This window comes from Diadema setosum, chromosome 4 (genome assembly GCF_964275005.1).
Source record: "Diadema setosum chromosome 4, eeDiaSeto1, whole genome shotgun sequence".
NCBI classification, from domain to species: domain Eukaryota; kingdom Metazoa; phylum Echinodermata; class Echinoidea; order Diadematoida; family Diadematidae; genus Diadema; species Diadema setosum.
The window spans coordinates 46,030,484-46,055,821 of NC_092688.1; the positions used below are offsets into that span (position 1 = coordinate 46,030,484).

A 25,338-nucleotide genomic window follows, 5' to 3' on the forward strand; every position below is an offset into this window, starting at 1 on the left:
ATTTATGTTTGGATACTAGTATTTGACCATTACATTGGAGGTTGAGGGAAAACAGGTTAGTTTCAGGTACGCCTTAAAAATGGTTATTTTATAGCATGTTTTATTTCAATGAGGAAAACACTGAATGTATGTATATGTACATTGGTACATGCACTTTAGTTCGCTAATTGCCATCTGTAAACATATATGTAATGATTTTCAAAATTGATTTGCAAATACAATGGATGTTTAATATATATTTTTGTGTGTTTATTTTGAATGAGATTTTGATTTCCCTTTAATTTCACAATGTCTTGTTTAATAGTTCATGAAAAAGTGATATGCAATTTATACATCTACGTGGGCAATATGTAATTGAGTTGGCTGATGGTGTCACACTCTTTTTTTCTCATGTATCTTATCTCACATTTCAAAATTTCCATTTTTTGAAAAATCTTTCCCTTCTATCGCAATAAGTTACAATTATAATTATACATGTTCCACAAGGAGCCAAAGCATGGTTTACATTACTGGATCAAAAGAAACTGACCTATGAGCTATCTGAAATCTTATATAATAAACTTTACAGAAGAATGTGTGACATCATCAGTTCACTCATTTGCATACTGCACATACTCAACATATCACGGTCTCATTAAACAATGCAAAACTTCAAAATGCTTTTACTCTATTTTACATCCAGTTATCCTGAAACTGACTGATATATTTGCTTAATCTTAATCTACTTGTTCAAATCAAGTTGATTCAATAAATTGCAGTAGAGTTGCACTTTTCTGCATATCTGTGTTCTGTATGATAAATATCAGTATGGTCGCAAGCATGCATACAGGTTTAGGCATACCGGTATAATCAAGTGACTGAGATTGAAAGTAGACTGGGGAAATAAACAAAATTCTTCACACAAATATGACTTCAGTCACTAGTTGGATCTGAGAACCCATCTGCATATGCAGGAGAGGAGACATGACCATCAAAACAAGGGGAAGGCACTGATTTCAATTCCTATCATTTGACCATATCATCACAGATTACCTGGAAGAGCATTTCAAAGCTTTGAATCAATACACAAGAAAGCTTTATCTGCACTAGCTCATTTGTTAACAAGAGTTCCGCGATTCAGAACAGTATATATGCCCGAAGATTAAGCCAGCTCTCTTTCAGTTCCAGTTAAAGCATAGTAATGCCAACTCTGATTTTTTAATTTTTTTAATTAAAATGTGCTTACCATGGCAAATGCTTCATCATACCCATACCCAAGGTATATCACCTTTACGCACATCTACACATACATACCTTTCATCCCTACAACTATGAAAAAAATTCTATTGAAAAATGAGGGACTTTATTCGCACAAGTTTCTGCCAGTGGACGGACGGACAGACGAAGACGAAACGCCATAACATAATATACCCTTTGGGTGTATAAAAGGGAACAAGGTGACAATTCAAGTTGTTTGGTAATCTTGACTCAACTCTACCATAGGATTATGGCATTGAAGTCTCCAAAAATAAGTAGGGCCTGCCCAGATCATTGGCACACTTGTACATAATGAAGATAAGATCTTAAAGTCACTTTTCTGCGGAATGGGCAACAAATGTAGATCTCACAGCAGTGGCATGAAATGTCTCTCTCGACATGATAAGCAAACAATATACTCGGCAAAATGTAGAAGGTTCTGGAGGTGATTCCAGTTGAATTGCAATATACCCCCTATTAAATAAGCAGAGTTGCCATAGTCCAGCCGAAGGTTCTGGAGGTGTTTCCAGTTGAATTGCAATATGCCCCCTAGTACGTAGAGAGTCCCCACAGTCCAGCTGAAAGTTCTAAAAGTGCTTCCAGCTGAATTGCAATACACCCCCTAATAAGCAGAGAGTTGCTATAGTCCAGCCGTAGGTTCTGAAGGTGCTTCTAGTTGAGTTGCAAAATACCCCCAATAAGCAGAGAGTTGCCATAGTCCAGCCGAAGATTCTGGAGGTGTTTTCAGTTGAATTGCAATACTCCCCCTAATAAGCAGAGAGTTGCCTAGTCCAGCCGAGAAAAGAAAGTGGTCAGCCTGGCAGACGAGCATGGGTCCACGCTGATCTCGATGAAGCATGGAGTGATCATTTCTCGCGACAAACGGGACAGTACCATGTTCCCCTAGGTTTGCGTCTGATGCTGCGTATGCATGAATAGCGGAACCATCGTTGGCCACAAGTCACCATGTTGCACATGACCGTCTTCCCAAACCTGCCACTGTAAATAGAAAAAAAAAAACAAAGAAATTCACATTACATGGATGTAGGCAGGGCTGGGTACATTTACAGTTGCAATCATGCAATTATGTAATTAAACCACAGTATGTGTATCTACATATTCTCCTTCCTACAGTTTCCCCAATTAAAACTTTATGCAATTATTGAGAAATCATCTACTTGATGGGAAGAATGATAAAATAAAGAAAAAAAAAAAAAGACAGACATAAAATTTCACTTTTTCAGAGAAAATCAAGAACTTCATTTCTATCTGTGTTACAATCACGAAGTGTAGATTATAATGATCATTACCAGTACACAACTGGATCACATACAGATCAAAATCGGTCTTGGAATAGTCGTATCAGTCGACAAACATATGGTGAGAGGTCCAGCCGAGGAAGGAAAGTGGCCAGCCTGGCAGACGAGCATGGGTCCACGCTGATCTCGATGAAGCATGGAGTGATCATATCTCGCGACAGATGGACATGTACCCCTAGGTTTGTGTCTGATGCTGCGTACGCATAAATAGCGGAACCATCGTTGGCTACAAGTCACCATGTTGCACATGACCGTCTTCCCAAACCTGTCACTGTAAATAGAAAAAAAAAACAAAACAAAGAAATTCACATTAGATGGATGTAGGCAGGGCTGGGTACATTTACAGATTTCAATCATGCAATTATGTAATTAAACCACAGTATGTGAATCTACATCTATTCTCCTTCCTACAGTTTCCCCAATTAAAACTTTATGCAATTATTGAGAAATCATCTACTTGATGGGAAGAATGGTAAAAGAAAGAAAAACAAAGACAGACATAAAATTTCACATTTTCAGAGAAAATCAAGAACTTAATATCTATCTGTGTTACAATCACAAAATGTAGATTATAATGATCTTTACCAGTACAGAATTGTATCACTTACAGATCAAAATCGATCTTGGAATAGTTGTATCAGTCGACAAACATATGGAGAGAGGACCAGCTGAGAAAAGAAAGTGGTCAGCCTGGCAGACGAGCATGGGTCCACGCTAATCTCGATGAAGCATGGAGTGATTATTTCTCGCGACAGACGGGACAGTACCATGTTCCCCTAGGTTTGCGTCTGATGCCTACGCATGAATAGTGGAACCATCGTTGGCTGCAAGTCACCATGTCACACATGATCATTCTCCCAAACTCACCACTGTAAATAGAAGAAAAAAAAATGAAAAGAAATGCACATGAGATGGATGTAGGCAGGGCTGGGTACATTTACAGATTTCAATCATGCAATTATGTAAGAAATCCACAATTTTTTCAAGTAATTGTAACTGTTGGAGAAAGAATCCTCATGACAAACCACAAATGCACATAAAAACAAATTGTTTGAGCAAGAGAATGCTGCTATAGGTTGGACATTTCACAAATTTTACGGGGAATTATACCTGAAGAGGCATATTAAAAGTCAATGGGTTTTATATATAGGCCAGACCGCCAGGGTTTTTACATGTATCTAATTACACTTGAAAACACTCAAAACATAAATGCAACATCGTACATATCTCCTTAACTCTTGGCATCACATTTGATCTCAATTCCCTTGCATTTCTGTAATAAACTGGGTTCCCACATATTCTTACCGGTGGCAGATACAGAAGTCTTCCTCTCCACCATCGTCATACTCTGGATTTTCATTGACATCAGAGGTCTCTCCATCATTGCGGCTGTTTTTGGATGCCCTTGTAGCTCGAGCCCTGATTAGGCCAGCAAGTCTCCTCTGCTTCATACTCTCTAAATGTTCCAGCCACATTTGCACTTCACGCACTGGGAGCAGAGTTTGCCTTGCTAAGTCTAGGATGTCTTCTTCATTTACTTCTCCACTTGGTCTTCTCAAGGTCTTAAATGCCTCTTCCAAGACATCACGTGGTGGTTGACATGGAGAACCATTCATATTGTTGGGATAATGTATATAATGGCCACTACAATCTCCACTGCAGGTAGTACAATTGCCGCCCCATGGTTGGCCAGGATCGGGAACAGGAAGAGGAATAAACGCTACGCTTGGGCCACCATCATACCAAACCATATCTCTTCTTTCTGTGCTGCATACAGGGTGAGGACATGATGTCTCGAAGCAGGGCAACAGCTGGAAGACATAAGCTGACGGTAGTCCTCCCTGCATGTGCCTGTTGCGCATGTCCCATACTTGTTTGAAATGGTTATACAAGTCAGGCTTTTCTCTCTTCAGTTGTTCCCTGGCTGTTTTTGATCCCTTCAGGAATACCAAAAGTGATGGTCTCCTTTCTTGGAATTCCTGGGCCCTGTCATCTCTGCTTCCCTCCACCAGCTTTATTTCAGATCGTCCTGCTGGTGCCCCATCACATCTGTTTATGTAAACATCAGTTGCAGTACGAAGATTCTGTTCCAACTTCGCCTCGTCCAACCCATCCTTCCCAAAATTTGAACCATGGATAGTGGAAGGGATGAACATGTTGCTGTGAGCTCTTGTGAGACATCCATTGATCTGTTCTACTTTATTTAAGTAGCTTCCCCCAGCATATCGAGCCGTCACAAGCGTACAATATTTCCCCATACTGAGATGCCATTCACTCCACATATATTGCACTTCTAAATGTGAAGGCCCTTCATCTGCCGCTCCATCGACTCGAATGCAGTCTATTGGCTTAAGCAAATCATCTCTGTACTCCTCCATCTCACTCATCATGTACAGGTCTGCCATGTGTTGGGCTGGATTTTTGGGAAATATGTGGTGAGCCTTAACAACACCAAGGACTTTTTGACTGGTGGTATCAGTTTCCATGATGAGATGCATAGAAGTTTGCAGAACAGATTTATATTTGTTTACATAGTCTGTTCTGGTTGTGAGTTCTGCCTGATCTGTCAGTGAAACATTCTTATACTGCTTGTGGGTATATGTCGTGTCAAGTCTGTACCCTGCAGCATCATCCCTATTCAGAATAAACTTGTTGGTCCCATCTTTCAGTTGGAGGTGATCCAAGTCTTTGTAGAAAGCATTGCTGTAGTGGTGATCAGGATTAAGACGAACATTCCAACCTTTACGTGCACGCCGAGAAGTTATCTGTGCAACTCCTTTGTACCTCTTGGATGATATTCTTCTCTTGTTATGAGTAACGCACAGCTGCACTACAGATCCATAACTGAATTTTGTCCCATAATAGTCTTGTAAGTGCTCCCAGATACGTTTGTATGTTACCCTCTTTCCTCTTCGTAGGTTTCCATCAAAGGTATATACACCAGTTCGTCTCCATGCATCGGCGCCCACTAGATTTGCATGGACATATTCTTCCATCACTTTGCCAATGTTTGGATATTTCCTCAGTATCCGAGACACAGCTTTGGGTCGTCTCCGTTTCAGAAGAGATGAATGGGCAATTTTTTTTGCAATGGACCTCTGTGTCCGTCTGAAGATTATACTGGAAAGTTTTCTAACTTTGTCTTTTGCCTTTTGAGTCGACACTGATGATACACCTACATAATCATCCGGATCGTCACTTTCTGAGTCTGTGTGCACAGTGCCTGACAAATCATTTGTGTAATCATGACATGCACTACTTCTCTCACTACTTGCAGTTGTACTATGTGAAAGTTCCATTTCTGAGTCTGAATCCTGCAATTCTGATTCCGAACTTGTACTATCACCCTCAGCATTAGACAATGATGCTTTTTCCCCGGAAGAAGCCTGGATGAAAGCCAAATCCCATAAAGCATCTCTAATTTGTTCCTGCTGGCTAATGGCCCCTTCAACAGTTTGTACTAGCTTCTGGGGGTTTTGAACTCCTAGCTCTCGCCGGCTTTGTGTCACATTAAGATTTTGTGCTTTCATAGCGACATACTTAATTAGAGCCTGGTCTGTCTCCGATGAGGCCATGCTGCATATCTGCTTCATATCTTCTTTGGAAAGATGAATTTTCTCTGAAGGCATCGTTCTTAAATGGGTGATCATTTTCTGGTAGTCGAAATTTGAGCAATGTTCGGCAACATACATTACCTTTTTTTGCCCTACAGCAAATGCAACTAATGGCAGTTGCATACATAAACGTAGTGCTTTATCGGTTTTGTAAACCGCTGACGTTGTTGCACAATACAGTTCCTTCAGGGATATAATTCCAGAATCATGAACCATCTGTCCAATCTTCAAAATGGCAGAACATCTAGAACATGGTTGACAATGGTGACTAGAGCAGTACTTTGTCTTTAGAATGATAAAGTCTTCCAAATGAATGTCACACAAAGCAGAGTAGTATATGCCATTTTTTCGTGTGAATTTCTCTGCAAGGGCTGTTTTATTCACATACTGTTGGCCCATACATCTAACAGCCTCGATTTCCTTTTCTCTGTGCATGGGCCCTAATGAAAATGTTCTTCTTCCTGATTATCCTCCTCACGTGTCACAGGTGAAGAAAGACTTGCTGCAATCACATTCAGGATTTCCTCAGGACCAGAAGCATCCAATGAATCTGCAGTGACAAATGTACACTTAGTACCACTTTCGTTTGCAACCTCCATAATCACACGGCCAGGTTCGTATTCAATGGCACTTGTTGGGCTGTTGCCACTGCTATCATCTTTGCAAAAGAATTGTACAGAAGGTCCACTTTCCATGCTGTCATCCTCACCAAAGAACGCTTTTTCAGATAATGTGCTGCCATTCTCATCACAGCTGCTGTCAATATCAACACTTTGTGTCTCCTTACGCCACTTTTTATCCTCTTTCCTTTCAGATGGTCCACTGTCATCATTGCCATCTTCACCCATGAATTCTCTTGCAGATGATTTTACGCTGCCATTTTCAGAGCTGCTATCGACATCAGCACTTCGCGTCTCCTTACTCTGCATTTCAGCCCTTTTCCTTTCAGGTTGTCCACATTCAACATTGTCGTCTTTACCCATGAATTCTTCTTCAGATGATGATATGCTGCAATTTTCATCATCGCTGCTATCGACATCAGCTCTTTGCCTCTTCCTGCTCTGCTTTGCAGCCTCCTTCCTTTCAGATGGTCCACTTCCAATGCTCCTATCTTCACCCAGACATTCACGCACAGATTCTGTTTTAGATGATTTAACACTGCCATTCTGATCATCAACAGATATGAAATCAACACTGCTATCTACATCAGTGCTGCTATCTACATGAGCACTTTGTACGTGTATCTCCTTTGACTGCCTTCTGGCCTCTTTTCTCCCACTTCTATTTCTCTTCCTACTTCTTCTCTTTTCTAACTTGGCATTATGTCGTTGGATCTCTGTCTTCTCCATGTGCAGTTTCCGGATTTTCAGGTTCATCTCAGATACCTGCTGATCTAAAGTAGCTGCCTTACAAAACAGATTTGAATTTACAGCTTGCTCTTTTCCCTTCTCCAAATAGGAAACCTGTCTTCGGAGGCTACTGATAACTTCTGTTAATTCATTTAGGCGGTCCTGGCGTACAACTTCACGACTGTGATTAGAAACTTCTTTTGCCTTGTGGCGCTCAGTGCCAAATTTTTTACTGCGTGTTTTTTTCCCGTGTGCATACTCATAGCCAGACTCATGGAGAGCAAGTCTTGCTTTTTGGAGAAGATTCCCTCTGTTTTGCAGAAGTGATGGGTCCTCTTTGGCTAAGGAAAGTGCCACTGCATTGATTCTCTTGCCGTAACGATTCACATGTTTCCCATCTCTGCCAAATATCTTCGCCCTTTCTTCTATATCTCTCTCAGAAAGCTGGCCACAGTCCGACTGGCTGGATTCCTGCACTAATGGAGGCTCTGAGCTGATCTTGAGGGTGCCATCTTTAGCGATAACCAGGGTTGACTGTGATGTTGAAGGCTTCGCATATGAAGGTGCTGCAGTTGTTGAAGGCATTGTAGCTGATGCAAAATGGAGTATTATTTTGTCTTTGTCCACTAGGACATGGTTTGGTTCATCAACATATTCCTCAAAGAATTTGTCATACACCAGCACTCTGTCCACTGAAAGGTTAGAAATAACTACACAAGCCTCTTTCAACTCTTTTTCTACTTCAGCCATGGTTGCTGCCATAAGAGGTTTTTTGATGACCTCTTTCATCTCAAGAACGGCTGTGGCAAGGACACGTGCTTTTCGTGTATTCACACTGGTCACACCCTGCGGAAAAAAAAACAACAAAACAAACTTCACTCCTCAAAATTTTCCCTGATTTTCTGTGATAAATATGCCATTACCATGGCAACAGTTTCCCATTCAACCCAAAAATATGACTTGCACATCTTCACATCAAGACCAATGTACATGCCAAGTTTGATGACTATTTGTCGAAAAGTGAGAAAGGACTTTGATCTGCCAGATTTGCAATGGACCGCCCGTACTCTGATTCCTATATACCCCCCTTAAACTTCGTTTGGCGGGGGTATAAAAAACAAGAACACCAATGATGTAATTCTCATCATGCATTGAGCTAAAGCAATTTAGGCAATTTTCAATTTTCAATGAGTTGACACTGAAATGAATAAGTATTAAGATATGTATCATGTACATTTAGGCAGTTCACAATAAAGATCAGGTTAAATGTCATGTCAAAATGAAACATTGACCTGCATCAGAGAGGCATGTAAGTACTTTTCTGCAAGTCAGCAATTGAAAGAAAACAAGCATTTAATTGTGATTCTGAATAACTTTACATACATTCATCACTTCAAATGCTTCCCTAAACTTTTCATGCCCTGGGATACTGATTACGGATCACTGATGATGTTTGTGTCACTCAGAACATGCAATGCAGCACTCCATTTAAGTGTCACCATAAAATTCAACTGAAGTGAAATTTTACTTCATTTGATAATATGACATTTACTTTGTCCAGTACTATTGCGTATGGCACATTTTACCCCTCTTTTCAAAATAGCCATCTCTTTAAATTCTAGGAAAAATTTCATTTTGTTTTTAAAAACTATTTCACCTTAATTTCCTTGCTCTGGCTTTGTTCAGCCACCTCCATTTTCCTTCTGAATGCCTTGACTTGAGTCTGAAAAACACTAGAAAGCAAAACAGAAATACATCATAAAACTAGACCCTCATATGTTGTGTCAGTCAGTTTGAATACCATACCAGAACACAAGTTCTGCGATTTCAGAACATTATACGCCCAAAGATTAATAAGCTAGTTCTCTTTCAGTTTCAGTTATATCAAAGCATAAATTATGCCAACTCGGATTTGTTTAATGTTTTCAATAAAATGTGGATACCTGGGCAACGCTTCATCATATATGCAAGGTATATCACCTTTATGCACATCTACACATCCATACTTTTCATCGCAACAAATATGAAAATAGATATTAAATCTCAACTGCATGCAGTCGAAATTAATGCCTCCACCCTTTGCCAGATCTGAGAATATACACTTTAACGGAAGTTTGAAGTTAAAATGTCAACCCATTCAAGAGTCATCACCAGGCCTGGCTACTTTTGTGTGTACTATGATGTATTAATTTTCATTTTTTTTTTAAAGATCTAGATGGTGTATTTTCATCAAAATGTTATATTGCTAGGCTTGTGTACACTAAAATCTACATAGACGTCTCGTACTATCAGTCCGGGAACCCCGCTCGTGAGGAGGGTCCCTCCTCATGAGTATCTCTGTCCCCCTCGTGAGTACCTCCTGGGGACCCCTCACGAGGAGTTTTTGTTTTTTTTTGTATTATGCGGTCTCTCACATCTAAAAGAAATAAAACCGTGAGTTGGCACATTGATTTTTTTGGAACATTGACATGTCCACTCTTATTGCTCAAATCAAGAAAAAATTCTGTCCTGTTTTTCCAAAAAAATTAGAGTTTATACAAATCGATGTCGCGCGACCTGTAGAAACATGCACTCAGATGGCATTCCCTGGTACGGCGATGCCGTATCTACTGGGGTGAGCTCACATGAAAGTTTCGCTCATTTCTACAGCGGCTCTGACCGTTCTGCAGGTAGACCGGCCGCGCGATGGAATCGCAAATCTATCATTGACTTGTATAGATTTACATATGCTTCAACAAGCAAACGATACGAAAAATACCAACTTACCTTGAATTTTGATTATTTCTACGCACATTTTCCTCTTTTCGAAGTGGATATTTCGTCTATGTGTTTTCAAATCTGAAATTCTAGGAGCTGAGTAGGTTTTTATGAGTAGCTTTGATGAGCTCGCGCATTGTTGGGTGGTTTCAAGACTATTTTGTGCATGATTATCGCAGAAATATTCTCGTACTCGTCCATAGGTCAGTTGCCTGGTGTACACGAGTATGAGAATATTTATGCGATATTAAATCACGCACAAAATAGTCTTGAAACTGCCCAACAATGCGCGAGCTCATCAAAGATACTCACGAACACCTTGCGGGAAACTGTGCGTAGAAAAACTCAAAATTCAAGGTAAGTTGGTATTTTTCGTATTGTTTGCTTGTTGTAGTGTAGACCCTATGTATACAAGTCAAAGATAGATTTGCGATTCCATCGAGCGGCCGGTCTGCCTGCGGAACGGTCAAAGCCACTGTAGAAATGAGCGAAACTTTCACGTGAGCTCACCCCAGTAGATACGGCATCTGAGCGCATGTTTCCACAGGTCGCACAACACCAAGTTATTAAAACTCTATTCTGGCCGGAAAAACAGGACAGAATTTAAGATTTCTTGATTTGAGCAATTAAGAGTAGAGTCAATATTCCAAAAAAATCAATGTACCAACTTGCGGTTTTAATTCTGTTAGATGTGAGAGTATTTACCCTGAATACAAAAAAAAAAGAAACTCCTCGTGACCTCGTGAGGGAGGCCCCGGGAGATGCTCACGAAGGGGACGGACACTCATGAGGAGGGACCCTCCTCACGAGTGGGGACCCTCCTCATAAGCCGGTTTCCCGGACTGACAGCATAGCTACAGTACGGCTTGCACTGTAGTGCAGCTGGATCAAATGAAGTGAAGTTGTTCAATCACAGAACAAAATGCTATGCTTGCAACATGCATATTAAATTTCAGGTTGTACTTGTGCCGTTGTGGATCATTTGAACGAGAAATTGAGAAATACAAGAAGCCAGGTTGGCATTCGCTTTGCCGACTGCATGAGCTGCATGAGCCTATACGTTAAACAAGTTTGTAAAATTAAATTTGTCTTTCTTTATTTAATATACACTGACTGTAGACCCCTATGAAAAGTGTAAGAAACTGCACTGCCAGGCACTGGTACTTCGGGTGCCGATAGGGCCTACATCAAAAACAATACATGGGACCGAAACAATACCTGGACGTCTGTCCTTGCAGTATATTAAACACGATACAGATCTCGTTGTTGACGAGGGATATTAAAGCTATTTATTGTTGTATAAAATTGTAAGGGAATATAAAAATGCTACAAATTCGAAACGAAGGATTAAAGCTCGAAAACGTTACCTATAAATTACAGTGCTGAGCAGCTGAGCGAGTCGTCTGCTCGCTCTATCGTATATCATACAGGTTCAACTCGCACTCCACATCGACACTCGCTTGATCAGCACGCTTCAGTCAGTAGCAACAATATACAGGTGGAAGCTAGTTTATATTCAACGTGGCCGCACGCATTTTAATAATAAACGCACGTAGGCCATAGATCCACCAGGGCCCTATAAAGCCGTTTCATAAACCTGTTCGTAAAGTTACGAACCACTTAAATATTCACCCAAAGTAGTGACCTGTAGTAGCATAGACCACTTTTACTACGAAGCTTGCGTGCCGGCAAAGCTATTAAAAGCTGCGCTGCGATACGGAATGTAGCTGTAGCATGATAGTCATGAACACGTTGCGTTTAAAACCACCAAAACATGACTGTGCATGTGACTTGCAGTTGCAGTCGGCAAAAGGCCGAAGGGATTGATTGTGAACCTTCTGATACATTAAAAGACTGATGGAAGAAAATGACTTGTATTTCACATTTCTGAAAAATCAGTGGTACCGGTGTGTGAAGCTGTTCATTGAAATTATATATTAAGTTGTTCAAACTCACCAGAATCTCGCTCTCACTGTCACAGTATCGCATCGATCGCGAACGTCGACCGTGTGGAATCTGCAGCAAAACTACGTGCGTGCAATGGATGTGGACCATGATATCATGACATGTGTGATGGTACATGTATATTGTTTCATACAGTGTATGTACAGGCGTACTATGCGCCTGGCTACAGCGCTCGCTCGCGTACAGAACGAAAACTAGCCACTGCACTGGGACATGATCGATCATTCAGAGCTCTGCAGCATTCCAGTCTGGTACGTACCGCGAATAACATGTGCGTCAAGGGTCAGTCATTTTCACGAAGAGGTGCGTCACCATTTTGCATGGGTACTGCGTCAATGTCTCATAAAGGTGTGTCACTTTTTGTGACGGAGGGTACGTCTTGGTACCTAAAAGGTATGACGCACATTGGTACTTTGACGCACCTATCCCGGGGGTCAAGAGGTGCGTCATACAAATGACAGCTGCATTATTGTGGTGGTTATTACAGACCTGTATGAAATGTTCGTCATTCCACATTCTGTGATCCATTTGACTTGGGCATCGTGTCCTGTTCTTTAAGCCTACTCCATGACACCAGCCTAATATTATCCTGCTTGTACCATAACAGATTTAAGCCACTGTTGTTGAGTGGATACATATGTGTATGTGTGTGTGTGTGTGTGTGTGTGTGTGTGTGTGTGTGTGTGTGTGTGTGTGTGAGAGAGTGAGTGAGTCTGTGTTTGATGTTGAGTGCATCAATATTATGTAAACATAGATATATGTTTACTTTTTCTTTTTTTTTCTGGGCCAAGTATGCTCACTACAATTTTATTTTGGATTTCTGTTCTAGTTGTCTCCGTTTCCAATTCTGTAATGCCTTGAAGATGTCAGGGAAATAACATCAACCACAGCCAAGAAGTTATTAACCAAAACTGAAAAAAAAACAAGCAAGAAAATCGAACAAAAACCAACCAACAACTAAGAAGTTACAATTGCCGAGATAAGTGACCTTCAGTTTTGGTACAAGCATACAGATATTATCAAGTGATACCCTCCTTGAGAGTTTGTGTTTTTAATCCATGACTGGTAGATTGCAATCTTTGTTTTCTTTGGTTGTTTTCAGAAAATAGTCTCCATTAGTAAACTTGATTGATAATTGTATCCATGAGATAATCAACATTGATAGGTTTGTGTTTCACCTGTGGATTCAATGTCATGAACCTTGTTAGGGGGATGGGAGAGTTGGTGACATGCAATTTATGTGTCGTTATTTTACCCTTGGCGCAGATATGGTGGGGGAAAAAAGTAGGCCATTGAAGAAAATATCACTGTTTTTGTTATAATCTTTTGAGTGTGTGGTCCAAGATTGGGATGGGGGTATAAGAAGAGGATGATGATGATGTCATATGCAGAATTTGCCATAGTTCCTAATTTTCAGTATTTCCATCATTAGCAGATCCTGGAAAGTCTGTTCAAATTGTCCATTTTAGGGCCTTTCTGGATTCCTAGCAGATGAAACAGTTTATGAAAGAGATTATTCATTTGAAATTAATGAAACAACATTAACCAAGCTTTAAACAGTAGCCTCTCAAAATCTTCATCGTTTCAAATTGAGTTAGAAGCAACTGGGGAGTCAATGGTACCTTTCCAAGCCTTATTTGGACTCATCAGCGCTCGTATCACAAGACTTTGTGTTCAATCAAGCATCTAAACATTCAATATCATTTTGGACTTTGATTCTTTCATTTTTGTATCACTGAATGAATCATCTCGTGTTTAAATCGCCAGAATGGGCCCATCTCGAGATCAACTTTCTAGGTCACATGTGCATATGTTGCATGTGGACGTCATGATAAGCGATTTGGGCGTCATGCTTCACATGCTTTTTGTGTACATACTTCTTGAACTATGTACCACTTATAAAGAGGTGTTTGAAATGGGAGTGTGTTGTAGGAGGTTAGTCTTTGCATGGCAAAACTCTTTTTCTCAGAAAGATTGTGAAAACTGCATGTCATGTGTATGATCAGCCATTGTTCATAATTACAATATAAATCCTTTCAAGACTACCAGAGAATATTTGGGTTAGTGTTTTCTTTCTGCGTGCATTTTTTTTTTTTTTTTAAAAACAGGAAAAGACTTACTATACTTGAATGTTCTTCACACATTAAGTTGAATTCTTTATTTAGTATGTTGATAACCCTGCATACAAACTGGAAGTAGTGAGAAGTATTTTCTTTGCAACTGATTGACAAATTACCCTACATCGACGTAAATAAGCACTGAATTGATCATTGTTTTAGTGTTTTAGTTTTAGTTTCAGTGCTTGTTTACGTCGATGTAGGGCAATTTGTCAATCAGTTGCAATGAAAATATCTCAACGGAAGAATTTCATGAATGTGAAGAAGTATTTTCTTGTTATCAGAATGCGAATGGCATTCCATAATCAGGCAGTGTTTTGAGAAATCTGTACTGCTGAATACTACAGACTTTTAGTAGGTGTTCCATATGCTGGAAGGACTCCTTGGTTCATTACACTCTGCTATTTGCTATAGCGTTACACAAATTTCCCGACTCTTTTCTTCTCTTTACTTGACTTGATTTGAAAAATGATTAGGTCCCACTTTATTGGCTCAGTGATGTCGCAAGGGCATTTGAGTCATAAATTACAGCGTACTTTTATGTTTACAGTGTACACACATACACACACACATATTTACCTGCATACACACTGTCAAATACACATGCAGACCGATACATACATGTACATACATACATACACACAGACAGACAGACACACTCCACCCCCTCTTTTCTTACACCTTGCTAGATCTCTTGCAATTTGGTTGGTGGGGGGGGGGGGGGAAGGGGGGGGGGAAGGGGTGACCTTTTATGATTCTTTTACTGTAAATACCACATATTTCCTGAATGTACCACAACATTTTTGCAAATTTGGACAGTCTATATATAGTCAATTTTGAAAGCTTGGCTAAATTTGTGATCTGGAACCACATTAACAGAATAAGAAAAAAGTATTGTCACCTTTTTTGAGAAAAATTGCCAAATTCCCACATTGGAAAGGATTATATAGACAACACATTGATGTTATGGATTTCAATGGTTTTTTTTTTTTGCAAGATATTAGTTTTGTGAATATCAGTTGACTCCCAAAAGTTGCATGAATAAAACCACTGCAGAATATAGGACATGATACTGTGTCCTCATAGTAATACACACTTTTGTATTTCGTATAGAGGGTTAGGGATATGACTTTAATCCCAGTTTAACCAATCAGGTCATAGAAACCACATTTCTGTCGTTTGAGTGCTCTGTCTCATTTCATGCTGTCGTGTTTTTGTTTTGTTTTTCTTATTCTTCTTTTTCAACATACTGGTCTTTGTTACAGTGAAAATAGAGGCTTCTTTAAATGCCCATGTATGGATGCAAACATATCAATGTGTCCCTTTAAAGTTTAAACATTTGATTTCTAAATTGCAATGATCAAAGTGTCACGTTACTTTGGCAAATAGCTCATTTGAACTCTGAAATATTTACTTTTAAGCCAGTGGCGTAGCAGAGTGGGAAATCTATGGGGAACATGTCATGTATTCTAAAGTATACTGTATTTTAGCACTTTGGCTAAAATGGGTTTTTCATTCCATCACCTCTGGAATACTGGATCTGCAAGGTTGATTAAAAGGACCATGCAGTGCAAATGAGTGCTTACTTGTATTGAGTGATAATACCCTCATCATCACTTGTGTGGCCAAAAGAATATTTATGTGCTATATGTTTTATGATATCTTGTAACTACTTTTGGATATGCCCACCAAAAAACAGCAACAACAACAACAAAACAAAACAAACAAACTAGAAAACAAAAAAGGTGTTGTGTGAGTGAGTGTTTATGTGTGCACACATTGTATGTGAGTGTGTATTTGAGTGACTGGGTGTAGTAGTATGTGTGTGTGTGTGTGTGTGTGTGAATATGTATGTGCACAGCATGTTTGTATGTCTGAGTGTGATCTGAGTGTGCTCATGTATTGTGTATGTGTATGTGTTTGGACATAAATGTATGTGCTTGAGTATGTGCTCATTAAATGCCTGGGGCAAGACTTGATGAAAGAGACGAATAGTAGAAAAGGGTGTAGACTTATTGGAGTCACAAGTTCAAGGTCTGCACAAATTACAATGTAAGCCAAGCATTTACAGTAGGATCTACATGTGCATACATGTACTACTATGAACCAAAAAAAAAAAAAAAATCGCTGTGTAGTACTATAGGGCAGTTTTAATACTATGGGGTGGTTTTAGTACTATGGGGCAGTTTTAATACTATGGGGTGGTTTTAGTACTATGGGGCAGTTTTAGTACTATGGGATGGTTTTAGTACTACGGGGCAGTCTTAGTTTTGTGCTATTTACGAAAACAATTTAAGGCAGTTGGTAAATTTTAAATGCCCCCAGCTTTAGCCAGTCAGAGTCAAGGATTCATGAAATGTGGTAATTCAAACCATAGGCCTGAATGTCAATTGACAGACTACGGTTTATGATCTCATTTTGTCGGTGTGTTTGCTTATTTCATTTTGTACCTCGCTGACAAAACACTTTCATTCATGTTCTGATTGTCTGACTTCCCTGGGTTTGGACCTACCTTCTTCATGCGTCTAATATATAATTTCACCTTTTTGTGTTTCAGTATTGAAGAAGACTTTGTGACATGGAAAGACAAATTCTGGCCGGCTGTCTGTGAATATTATGGCTGGGAGGCTACAGGCGATGAATCAAGGTAAGTTGGCGTCGTCTATTCAAATAATGAAATACTGCAAAAGTGGAAAGTGTTGAAATTTTTACGCAACCAGGAACTAGCATGAAATAAAAGCACACAAATATTTTTGCTTGCCATATCATTTTCCAGAAGTTGTTGTCTAGATTCTGCGGAATTAAAAACACAAGAAACCCATCTAACCCGGCCAAGCACAAAAAAAATTCCTCACGCGAAAATATCCACTTTGACAGTACTAGAGACTGCTTAGCTGGTGATCGAGATTTATAGGCCTAGATATCAAAACCCTATTTTGCAATTAAGACAAGGCTACATACTTCAAGACAAGATTTGGCTTCACTTTTGATGCCAAATGAATAAAGTAATTATCTCAGTTGCATTTTCTCATAATATAATAGGATAGAGAAGAAGTTTTTTGGGTACAGTATGTGAATTTTACTGTGCGTATTAAGCACATGGTGCAACCTATGTTGATTTAATGTGTTGCAGTTCATTCCCATGTACTTTAATATAAAAAGAGCCACAACAACATTGTATCTACAAGGGAATGCCAGATCAATGCCTCAATGTCTTGTAGTAAAGATTAAAAAAGAAAAAAAAAAACATGTGTTCCCTGAGATTGTTACCTTTTGGTCATATGTGACTCCTGACAATTCATGATTTTTAACCCGTTGAGGACGAGTCCCGAGTATACTCGGGCATGTGTCTATGGGAAATGCGTGTTGTAGCAAATTCAGTCCGTCCTCAATGGGTTAAGGAACATGGTCTGTCACCCCCAGAGATGATGTGGTCGTATCCTAGAACATGGTACCTTTCATTCCCTTAACCCTTTCTATGCAAATGAATCAAATATGCACAAGTTTAACACACGTGGCTATGGACAGGTAAATTAGTGTGGCACACAGGATTAACTGCTGCTCAACCGTGACTGAGGGTGTGTTCGAGCGCTCTAAAGCGAACCAAAGCGAACTGAACCAAAGCGTACCGTACCAAACTCTGCCAGTTTTGGAGAGTTCGAGTGCTCTTTTGAGAAAGCGTACCTCACAAGTTATTTTTAGAAAAGGTCACGCATGTTTGTAGCAAGAATGTCATCCACTTGGCGCTTGAACTACTTACAGCTGTCCCGAACAAAGAGAATGATGTCTTTGCATTGTGACGTATGCGCATGATACGCGCATGCTTTTCAACAAACTTTTGGTACGCTTTTGGTACGCTTTTGGATCACATCGGGAAGTGGTCCACTTTTGGCTTGGTACAGTACGGTACGGTACACTACACTTTAGGAGCGTTCGAGCGCTCCTCTGGCGCGGGTACGGTACGGTGCAGTTCGCTTTAGGAGAGCGCTCGAACGCACCCTGAGTCTCATGGTCAAATCAACAGCAAAGTTGTGAAGATGATACACATGTCTTCTCTTGCAGTATACGGCAGTACTCTGTGACGGAGCACAGGGAGGAGGTCCCAGAGAAGGTCTTCAAAGGAGAGGTGGCAAGGCAGGGATCCTTCCTCAACCAGAAACCGTGAGTCAACTCTTCCTTATACTATATACACTGTTATTTTAGCGTACAGATATTTTTGCGAATGAGGGGATCACAGACATTTTTGCGAGATGTTGTTTTCGCGAAATGATACAGAGATCTTCACCGCACTAATACCTTAACGCATGGTGACATTTTCAGACCAGTGCTAGTGTGCAGGGTTGTTATATTGTATCTTTCACATTGTTCCTCTGATGAGTGTGGTTAAAATCATATGTGACTCTAAAAGAGTTGGCTGTTCTAGATATAACATTTCTACCAAAATGTACTGCTAGTAATGATGAATATGATGAATTTTCAGCCCTTAGAAATGAATACAATGAAAGTGATATGTGTGCCTGGGTAGAACAGAAATTCAACAAAAGTTATCACAGTCAATTTTAACATGTATAGATATTTATTAAACTCTGTACTGTATCTCAGATATTAAAGGGATAGTACAGTATTGGTGAAGATGAAAATTTGGCTTTAACTTTTTTGCAAGATACCAAAACAACATTTATGAAATAGTACAGAGCATACCATTTTAGGAGGAATTCAAAGTTTATTTGATGAAAATCGGGTTTGGAATAGCTGAAACATCAAAAAACAAAGTAAAACAAAACGATCGTAATAAAGTGTGGGTCCCACACTTTATTAAGATCACTCTGCTTTGGATATCTCAGCCATGTCAAAATCAATTTTCATCAAACAAATGTTGAAATCCTCATGGAATTACATGCTCTTTCATATTTCATAAGAGGTTGTTCACTATCTCACCAAAAAATGATAAAAACCTGAAGTTAAGTCTCAACAAAAACTATATGATCCCTTTAAAGAAGATTGTTCCATGAAGATGTTACTGGTGTTACTTTTGGTGCTGGAATATAAAGAGTTTGGATGATGTGGACAGACAAATGGAATATATATTTTGATTCTTTTACAGTCAAGCTCCTGAACCATGACATTTGCACATGATGTGATACAAAATGGAACTAAAAGCTATTGAGAAAGAGTAGTCCAAACTGCTTACTTTTTATGTGCAATGTATCAAGTTACACTCAAGTTTAGATGCAAAGGAAGTCATCGAACAAGATAGTTTCATTTTAGGATGTCTTGAGATCAAGTTCAGATATAAAGTAAGTCAAGAGCAATTAAGCTTAATTTTTGGAGAAAACCCTTGGAAACCAAATGTTGTAATCAGCAGTAGTGATGTTTAGGGCAATCAGTCAGGAAATACTGTGGAAATTTTTGAGCAGTTTAACTTTAATCGGGAAATCCCCAGGAACTGAGTGTAATCATAAAAAAATCATAGTGTTGTGGGCAATCAATACTGTGTGTCCTCCCCCCCCCCCAAAAAAAAAAAAAAAAAAAAAATTACAACGGTATCCTCCACAACGATAACTTTAAATGTAGTGAATCAATCCAAACACAATTTCAGGGTATGAAACTATAACTCATTGCCCACATCTTACAGAAAACCCCATTCAGTTAGCTTCAGTGGTCAAAGAGAAATGAGGATTTCTGTAGAGTATGTCAGGAATCCCTTCCCTCAAAGTTCTGTCTGTTGTGTTTACACTTTAATATGCAGTTCCAAGAGCATCCAAGTGCTAAACTTGGAAGAATCAGACTCATGACATTCTTTACAACAATCCACATTTCTCTGTGACCGCTTAACCAAATTAAATGGTTTTTCTGCAAAATAGAGCTAAGATAGTATATTTAAAGACCCCAAAGTAGCATTTAGATGGTTTAATCATATTGGGTGTTATCAATGCAAAAATCTAATTGTAATTTTTTTGGGGGGACATACTGTATATTATGTACATCATCCTTTGTCCATGTTGGTAACTCGATGCTTCTCATCCGACCTTTCTCAGTCCATACGATGCCAAGAACCCATACCTGGCGCCGATCCGCATGAACCGGGAACTCCACAAGGGAGGAGACAGGTCGTGCATGCACATAGAGTTCGACATCTCTGGATCGAGGATACGGTAAGTCCGCTTCCTCCCTCCAGCCAGGGTCACCCTGCTTCAGAGAGTCACTTTCTCTTAGAGAAAGGAAGTGATGGGCTTCCTTCCTTTCATGTCATTGACCTTACTGTATGACCTTGCCGTCACTGTCACCACTGTGTGATATCATATATATGACTGGTGAAGGTGGTGGCGTCTGTGTGCAATTAGTGTGAGAGTTTTATGTTTATCTGTCGGTGGAGTGACATTTTTTTGTGTGTCATGAGAACTTGAGCATGCCCTGAGGCAGTGAAGTAAGACATGTTGCACATATGTATGACCACACAGGCAGGAAAGTCCCAACACTTGTGGTTTATGAGGTCAGAGGTCAAAAGACAAAACAAAGCAGTAACAGAATAAAAAAGGGGAAAAAAAAAAAACATTTGAGATGCAATGCTAGGTTGACGCTGAATTTTGCTAACAGAATTTTGGATAGAATAATTTGTTTTGCAATATGATATTGAACATTAATGATTTTGCAGGAAGAGTTTGTGTCAAAAGTTTCTTATTTGATGATCATGTGTCCGTGCCTCCTCCCTAGATACGAATCTGGTGACCACGTTGCTGTGTATCCCATCAACGACGAGGAGCTCGTCAACTCCATTGGCAAACTGTTGGACGCAGATCTGGATGTGGTCTTCACTCTCACAAACATCGACGGTAAGATGTGATAAAGTAGTATGCATTCTATTGTTTTGTTATGAATGTCTACATGTTGTAGGTTCAAGTTGTGGGTTCAAAGAAGTTGCAGAAGTGGCACTAACGTTTGTTTGTTGTTTGTGTAAAGAGTAATTCAATGTATCGCCTTCAGGGGACAAGGGAACTCGGAATATAAAAGTAGCCTCGGAAATGATGATTTTTGAATAAATTCTTACTTGCTCAGAGGAGGGGAAAAGGTTAGTCCTAGGTGACAGGTCTGGGACCTCAACATTAAAGGTCCTGTTTACCTTTTGGAGCAGTGATTTAGAAAATGTTTGAGTTATCACATTTGATGCATATGTGTAGGTCAGTTATATCACATAACATTCTACCATATAAAATTTTTGCAGTGAAGCATAAAATGTAAGGAAGATATCATTATTTTTCTCATTAAACCACAACTGTAGACTGTTTAGTCTAGAAACAAATGGATGCTATATTCCAGTTATGAATGGGATGCAAGACTAGGTATGCTACTTAGAGAAACAATTTCACTTTCTGTGACTGATCAATATTTTACTGCATGTCAAAATATGATTTATGATTGTTGCCATGCCAACAGAGGAGGCGAGTAAAAAGCACCCGTTCCCATGCCCCACCTCCTACCGCACCGCCTTCTCCCACTACCTGGACATCACCTCCTGCCCCCGGACCAACGTGCTGAAGGAGCTCGCAGAGTACGCCTCAGACCCCAAGGACAAAGAGAAGCTTCTCCTCATGAGTTCAGCCACACCAGAGGGAAAGGTAGTGTCTCCATCTGTCTCTGTTTGTTTGTTTGTTTGTATGTTTGTCTGTCCCCATTTTTTTCTCTGTCTGTCTCTGTTTCTGTCTCTCCCTGTGTGTGTGTGTGTGTGTGTGTGTGTGTGTGTGTTTGTGTGTATGCATGTGTTTCTGTTCGTTTTTGTTAGCCTTTTGACTGTCAGGGTATGTTCCTGTTAATCATGTTCAATGTATGTCTGTATGTATCCTTGTTTGGCTGTCTGTTTGTCTGTCTGCTTGTTTGTTAATCCCTTCCTTTCTGTTTCAGTCTCTGTGACTCTTTTTGTCCGTTTGTGTGTGTTTCTCGTACTCTTGATCAGTAACCCTCAGTCAGTGTCATTTTCTTTGTTTTTCCTGAGGGAAAAAAAAGTGGTGATATGCATTGGTGTTGATGAGTATTGTATTTAGTTTGTAAGACAATAGATGTTCCAGTTAGAGGATAAAAAAGCAATTTTTCTTTTCAGCATGTCCTTATCTGTCTATCTGTCTGTCATTCTGTCTTTCTAACATTCTGTATGTCTGCCTGTCTCTGCTAGGCATTTTTCCTGGCTGTTAGTTTTTGTCCCTATTAATCATTGATGAGTATCTCTCAGTGTCTTGTTGCCATGGTATCTTTGTGTGTTTGTATGTCTGTCGATATATTTTCCCCTTCTGTCTCTTTCTGCTAGTAGTATTTTCTCATGATCTTTTTTTTTTTTTTCTCTCTCTCTCTCTCTGTTTTTGTGTAAATTTGCTTCTCCCTATCCGGAGTATGTGCCTTTCTGATTCTCACAAGGGAAATGAGCAAACGAGCTGTTGAGGGTCACGCAATGACATCATTAGAGATGAGGGACAAAAAAAAAAAAAAAAAAAGACCCAAAGCCAAAACAAACCAGAAAGACCAAGGACTCCAAACAATTATAGCAAACAGCTAAAGGAAAAGTAAACCTTGATATGAGGAACCTCTGGCATTACACAGAGGATGCTAACAGTGTTACGCATGCTTTCGTATACTTTCTCTACTCTCTGAATAGTCCTATGAGTGTAGTCATGAATGACAGTGCAGTGGAGCATCATTGTAGAGAGATCGCATAGGACAAAACCCTCTTGTACCAAAGCGATATTGTAGATTCCGAATCTAAATTTTTCTTTTTTTTCCTTGATAAACTAGTACTAAGAAGAAACTTGATAAGATAATAGTAACAATAATGATAACATAATGAATGATGATTATGGTAAAAATAGATATAATGATTTTAACAATCGCATGTTGGCATCTTTATGTAGGCATTTCAGGTCAGACAGAACTCTCAATGCACCATATATTGAATCAATATGATACTTAATTATAAAAGTGGATATTTTTGCATGAGTAGTTTTTCACGTGCTGGTGAGCAGTCTAAAGTTTGTGTGTTTTTAATTTCGCAGAATCAAGACATTACATAGTGGTACATGCAATAAGAATAAATATTCACATACTTTTATTTTCGCACTAGTTTGTAGTCAATAGTCATGTTACAATGTGCAAAATTTTCTGCACAGCAAAACTTTCCACTTTTGCAGTATTCTATACTTACAATACAAAACAAGGTGATTGTTCTGGTTTTTAGGTTCTCATTACAACCAGGGTTCCTCTGTATTGGTTTTCTGATGTTGTGTTGTACCATTCTGTTTGCCCGTTCCAGAAAGAGTACAGCGACTGGGTGATCAAGTGCCATCGGAACATCGTGGCCATCCTTGAGGACCTGCCGTCGGTCAAGCCTCCTCTTGACCACCTCTGCGAGCTGCTGCCCCGCCTCCAGGCCAGATACTACTCCATCTCCTCCTCGCCAAAGGTTGGTTGCGACGCGTCTCAGACCTCTTTGCTCGCAATATTCCTTGAGGGGGATGTGTCAACACGTATTTGTGAAATCAAACTCTGTGAAAGCACTGAGTGTAAACAGTCCATTACTAAACCATCCATTTATTGAGAAGTATGTTTATGGATCATGAAGAAGGTTTAAGAACTCCCATATCCAAGAAGAAAACAATGTAAATAGTTGCGTGCTGGGTAATGATATCCATGAACTGATGCGTTCCATATAACCCCAATGCAAACTGTTTGAGCGGTCGGTGTTTTTTCCAAGTATGCACTTCTATTTCAAACTCAACATTATGATTTGGCTGTGAGCCCTCCCATCCCAAGAATTCTGTTTATCAGTTACATTTATTGCTGCTTTTTGAGGTATACGAGAATTTGTTTGGTGTCTGTCCATCCAAAGGTATCTCCTGATCGGATCTCCATCACGGCTGTGCTGATCCGCTACACCACATCCACCGGTAGGATAGGCAAGGGTGTGGCCACCAACTGGCTGAAGGACAAGATCCCCGACGGGCCGGACAACAGCCCCCGCGTCCCCATCTACGTGCGCAAGTCCCAGTTCCGCCTGCCCTTCAAGACCACCACACCCGTCATCATGGTGGGGCCGGGCACCGGTCTGGCCCCCTTCAGGGGCTTCATCCAGGAGAGGGACTTCTTCCGAAAGGACGAGAGTGAGTTTTGTCTCCCCCTCAGTCCCTCCCTTTGTCCGTCTACGTCTCCTTTTTCTCTATGTTACTCTTTGGCCCGACTTCATGAAGGTGGTACAATCTTGTCCATGGTTTAAACCATGGACAAAGACCATGGGGCGCCAAGTGTCGCACAGAATATTTTGTTACGAAATCAGTCATTTCGTCGATTAAATGACCATTTCATTCACAAAATGTTCATTTCGTTACAAAAAAGTAATTTCATCGACGAAATGACTATTTCGTTACGAAATAGTCATTTCATCGACGAAATGACTGATTTCGTAACGAAATATTCCATTTTGTCCATGATTTAAACCGTTGACAAGATTGTACCACCTTTGTGAATTCGGGCCTTTGAGTCTGATGGTATAAAATAATGTGTGTGTGGAGTATCGTCGTGGGTCTTTGTAGCGTTGAAATGAAATGAGCACTTTGGGTTGTTTGAGAATGATGGTAGTGGAATTTTGTTGGTGTTGGTAATGATTGTGATGTTGGTGACATTAACGATGGTGCTGATTATGGTATTGATGACAGTGATGGTAGGTGATGATAAGAATGGAATATTGTCACAGAATATTGAATGATGGTGGTGTTGGTGATGTTAAATGAAGATTTGATAGTGATTTCGTCGGTTGAGAATGATAAGGGCATTAAGTTGCCACTAAACCCATAGTGTTCGAGACAACTTAACGCCCTTATCATTCTCAACAGACGATTTTGAAAAATTGGGTGATACCATTGTGAAGACGGGGCTGCACACTAACCCATTTTTTTCTACTGGTCCGACCAGTCCCTGTGGGACCAGTAGATAACCCAGGTTT

At 39.9% G+C, this 25,338-nt stretch overlaps 3 protein-coding genes across 3 annotated transcripts in view; 1 reads left to right on the plus strand and 2 right to left on the minus strand.

Annotated features, from left to right (window-relative positions):
• The window catches only part of LOC140227347 (NADPH--cytochrome P450 reductase-like), a 52,623-nt gene that overhangs the window by 24,341 nt on the left and 2,944 nt on the right, over positions 1 to 25,338 (plus strand). The window contains exons 6-12 of the mRNA XM_072307764.1: positions 16,915 to 17,004; positions 18,420 to 18,518; positions 20,396 to 20,512; positions 21,072 to 21,190; positions 21,792 to 21,973; positions 23,653 to 23,802; positions 24,229 to 24,499. Of these exons, the coding sequence (XP_072163865.1) occupies positions 16,915 to 17,004; positions 18,420 to 18,518; positions 20,396 to 20,512; positions 21,072 to 21,190; positions 21,792 to 21,973; positions 23,653 to 23,802; positions 24,229 to 24,499 (1,028 nt within the window). The remainder of the gene's footprint in view (positions 1 to 16,914; positions 17,005 to 18,419; positions 18,519 to 20,395; positions 20,513 to 21,071; positions 21,191 to 21,791; positions 21,974 to 23,652; positions 23,803 to 24,228; positions 24,500 to 25,338) is intronic.
• On the minus strand, positions 3,295 to 6,604 carry LOC140227093 (uncharacterized). The gene is made up of 3 exons (XM_072307523.1): positions 5,815 to 6,604; positions 3,861 to 5,778; positions 3,295 to 3,424 (listed from the first exon to the last, which is right to left on the minus strand). Exons 1-3 carry the CDS (start codon positions 6,602 to 6,604, stop codon positions 3,295 to 3,297), a joined length of 2,838 nt encoding a protein of 945 aa, XP_072163624.1.
• Positions 6,610 to 9,214, minus strand: LOC140227095 (uncharacterized). Its single transcript, XM_072307524.1, has 2 exons — positions 9,176 to 9,214; positions 6,610 to 8,364 (listed from the first exon to the last, which is right to left on the minus strand). Exons 1-2 carry the CDS (start codon positions 9,212 to 9,214, stop codon positions 6,610 to 6,612), a joined length of 1,794 nt encoding a protein of 597 aa, XP_072163625.1.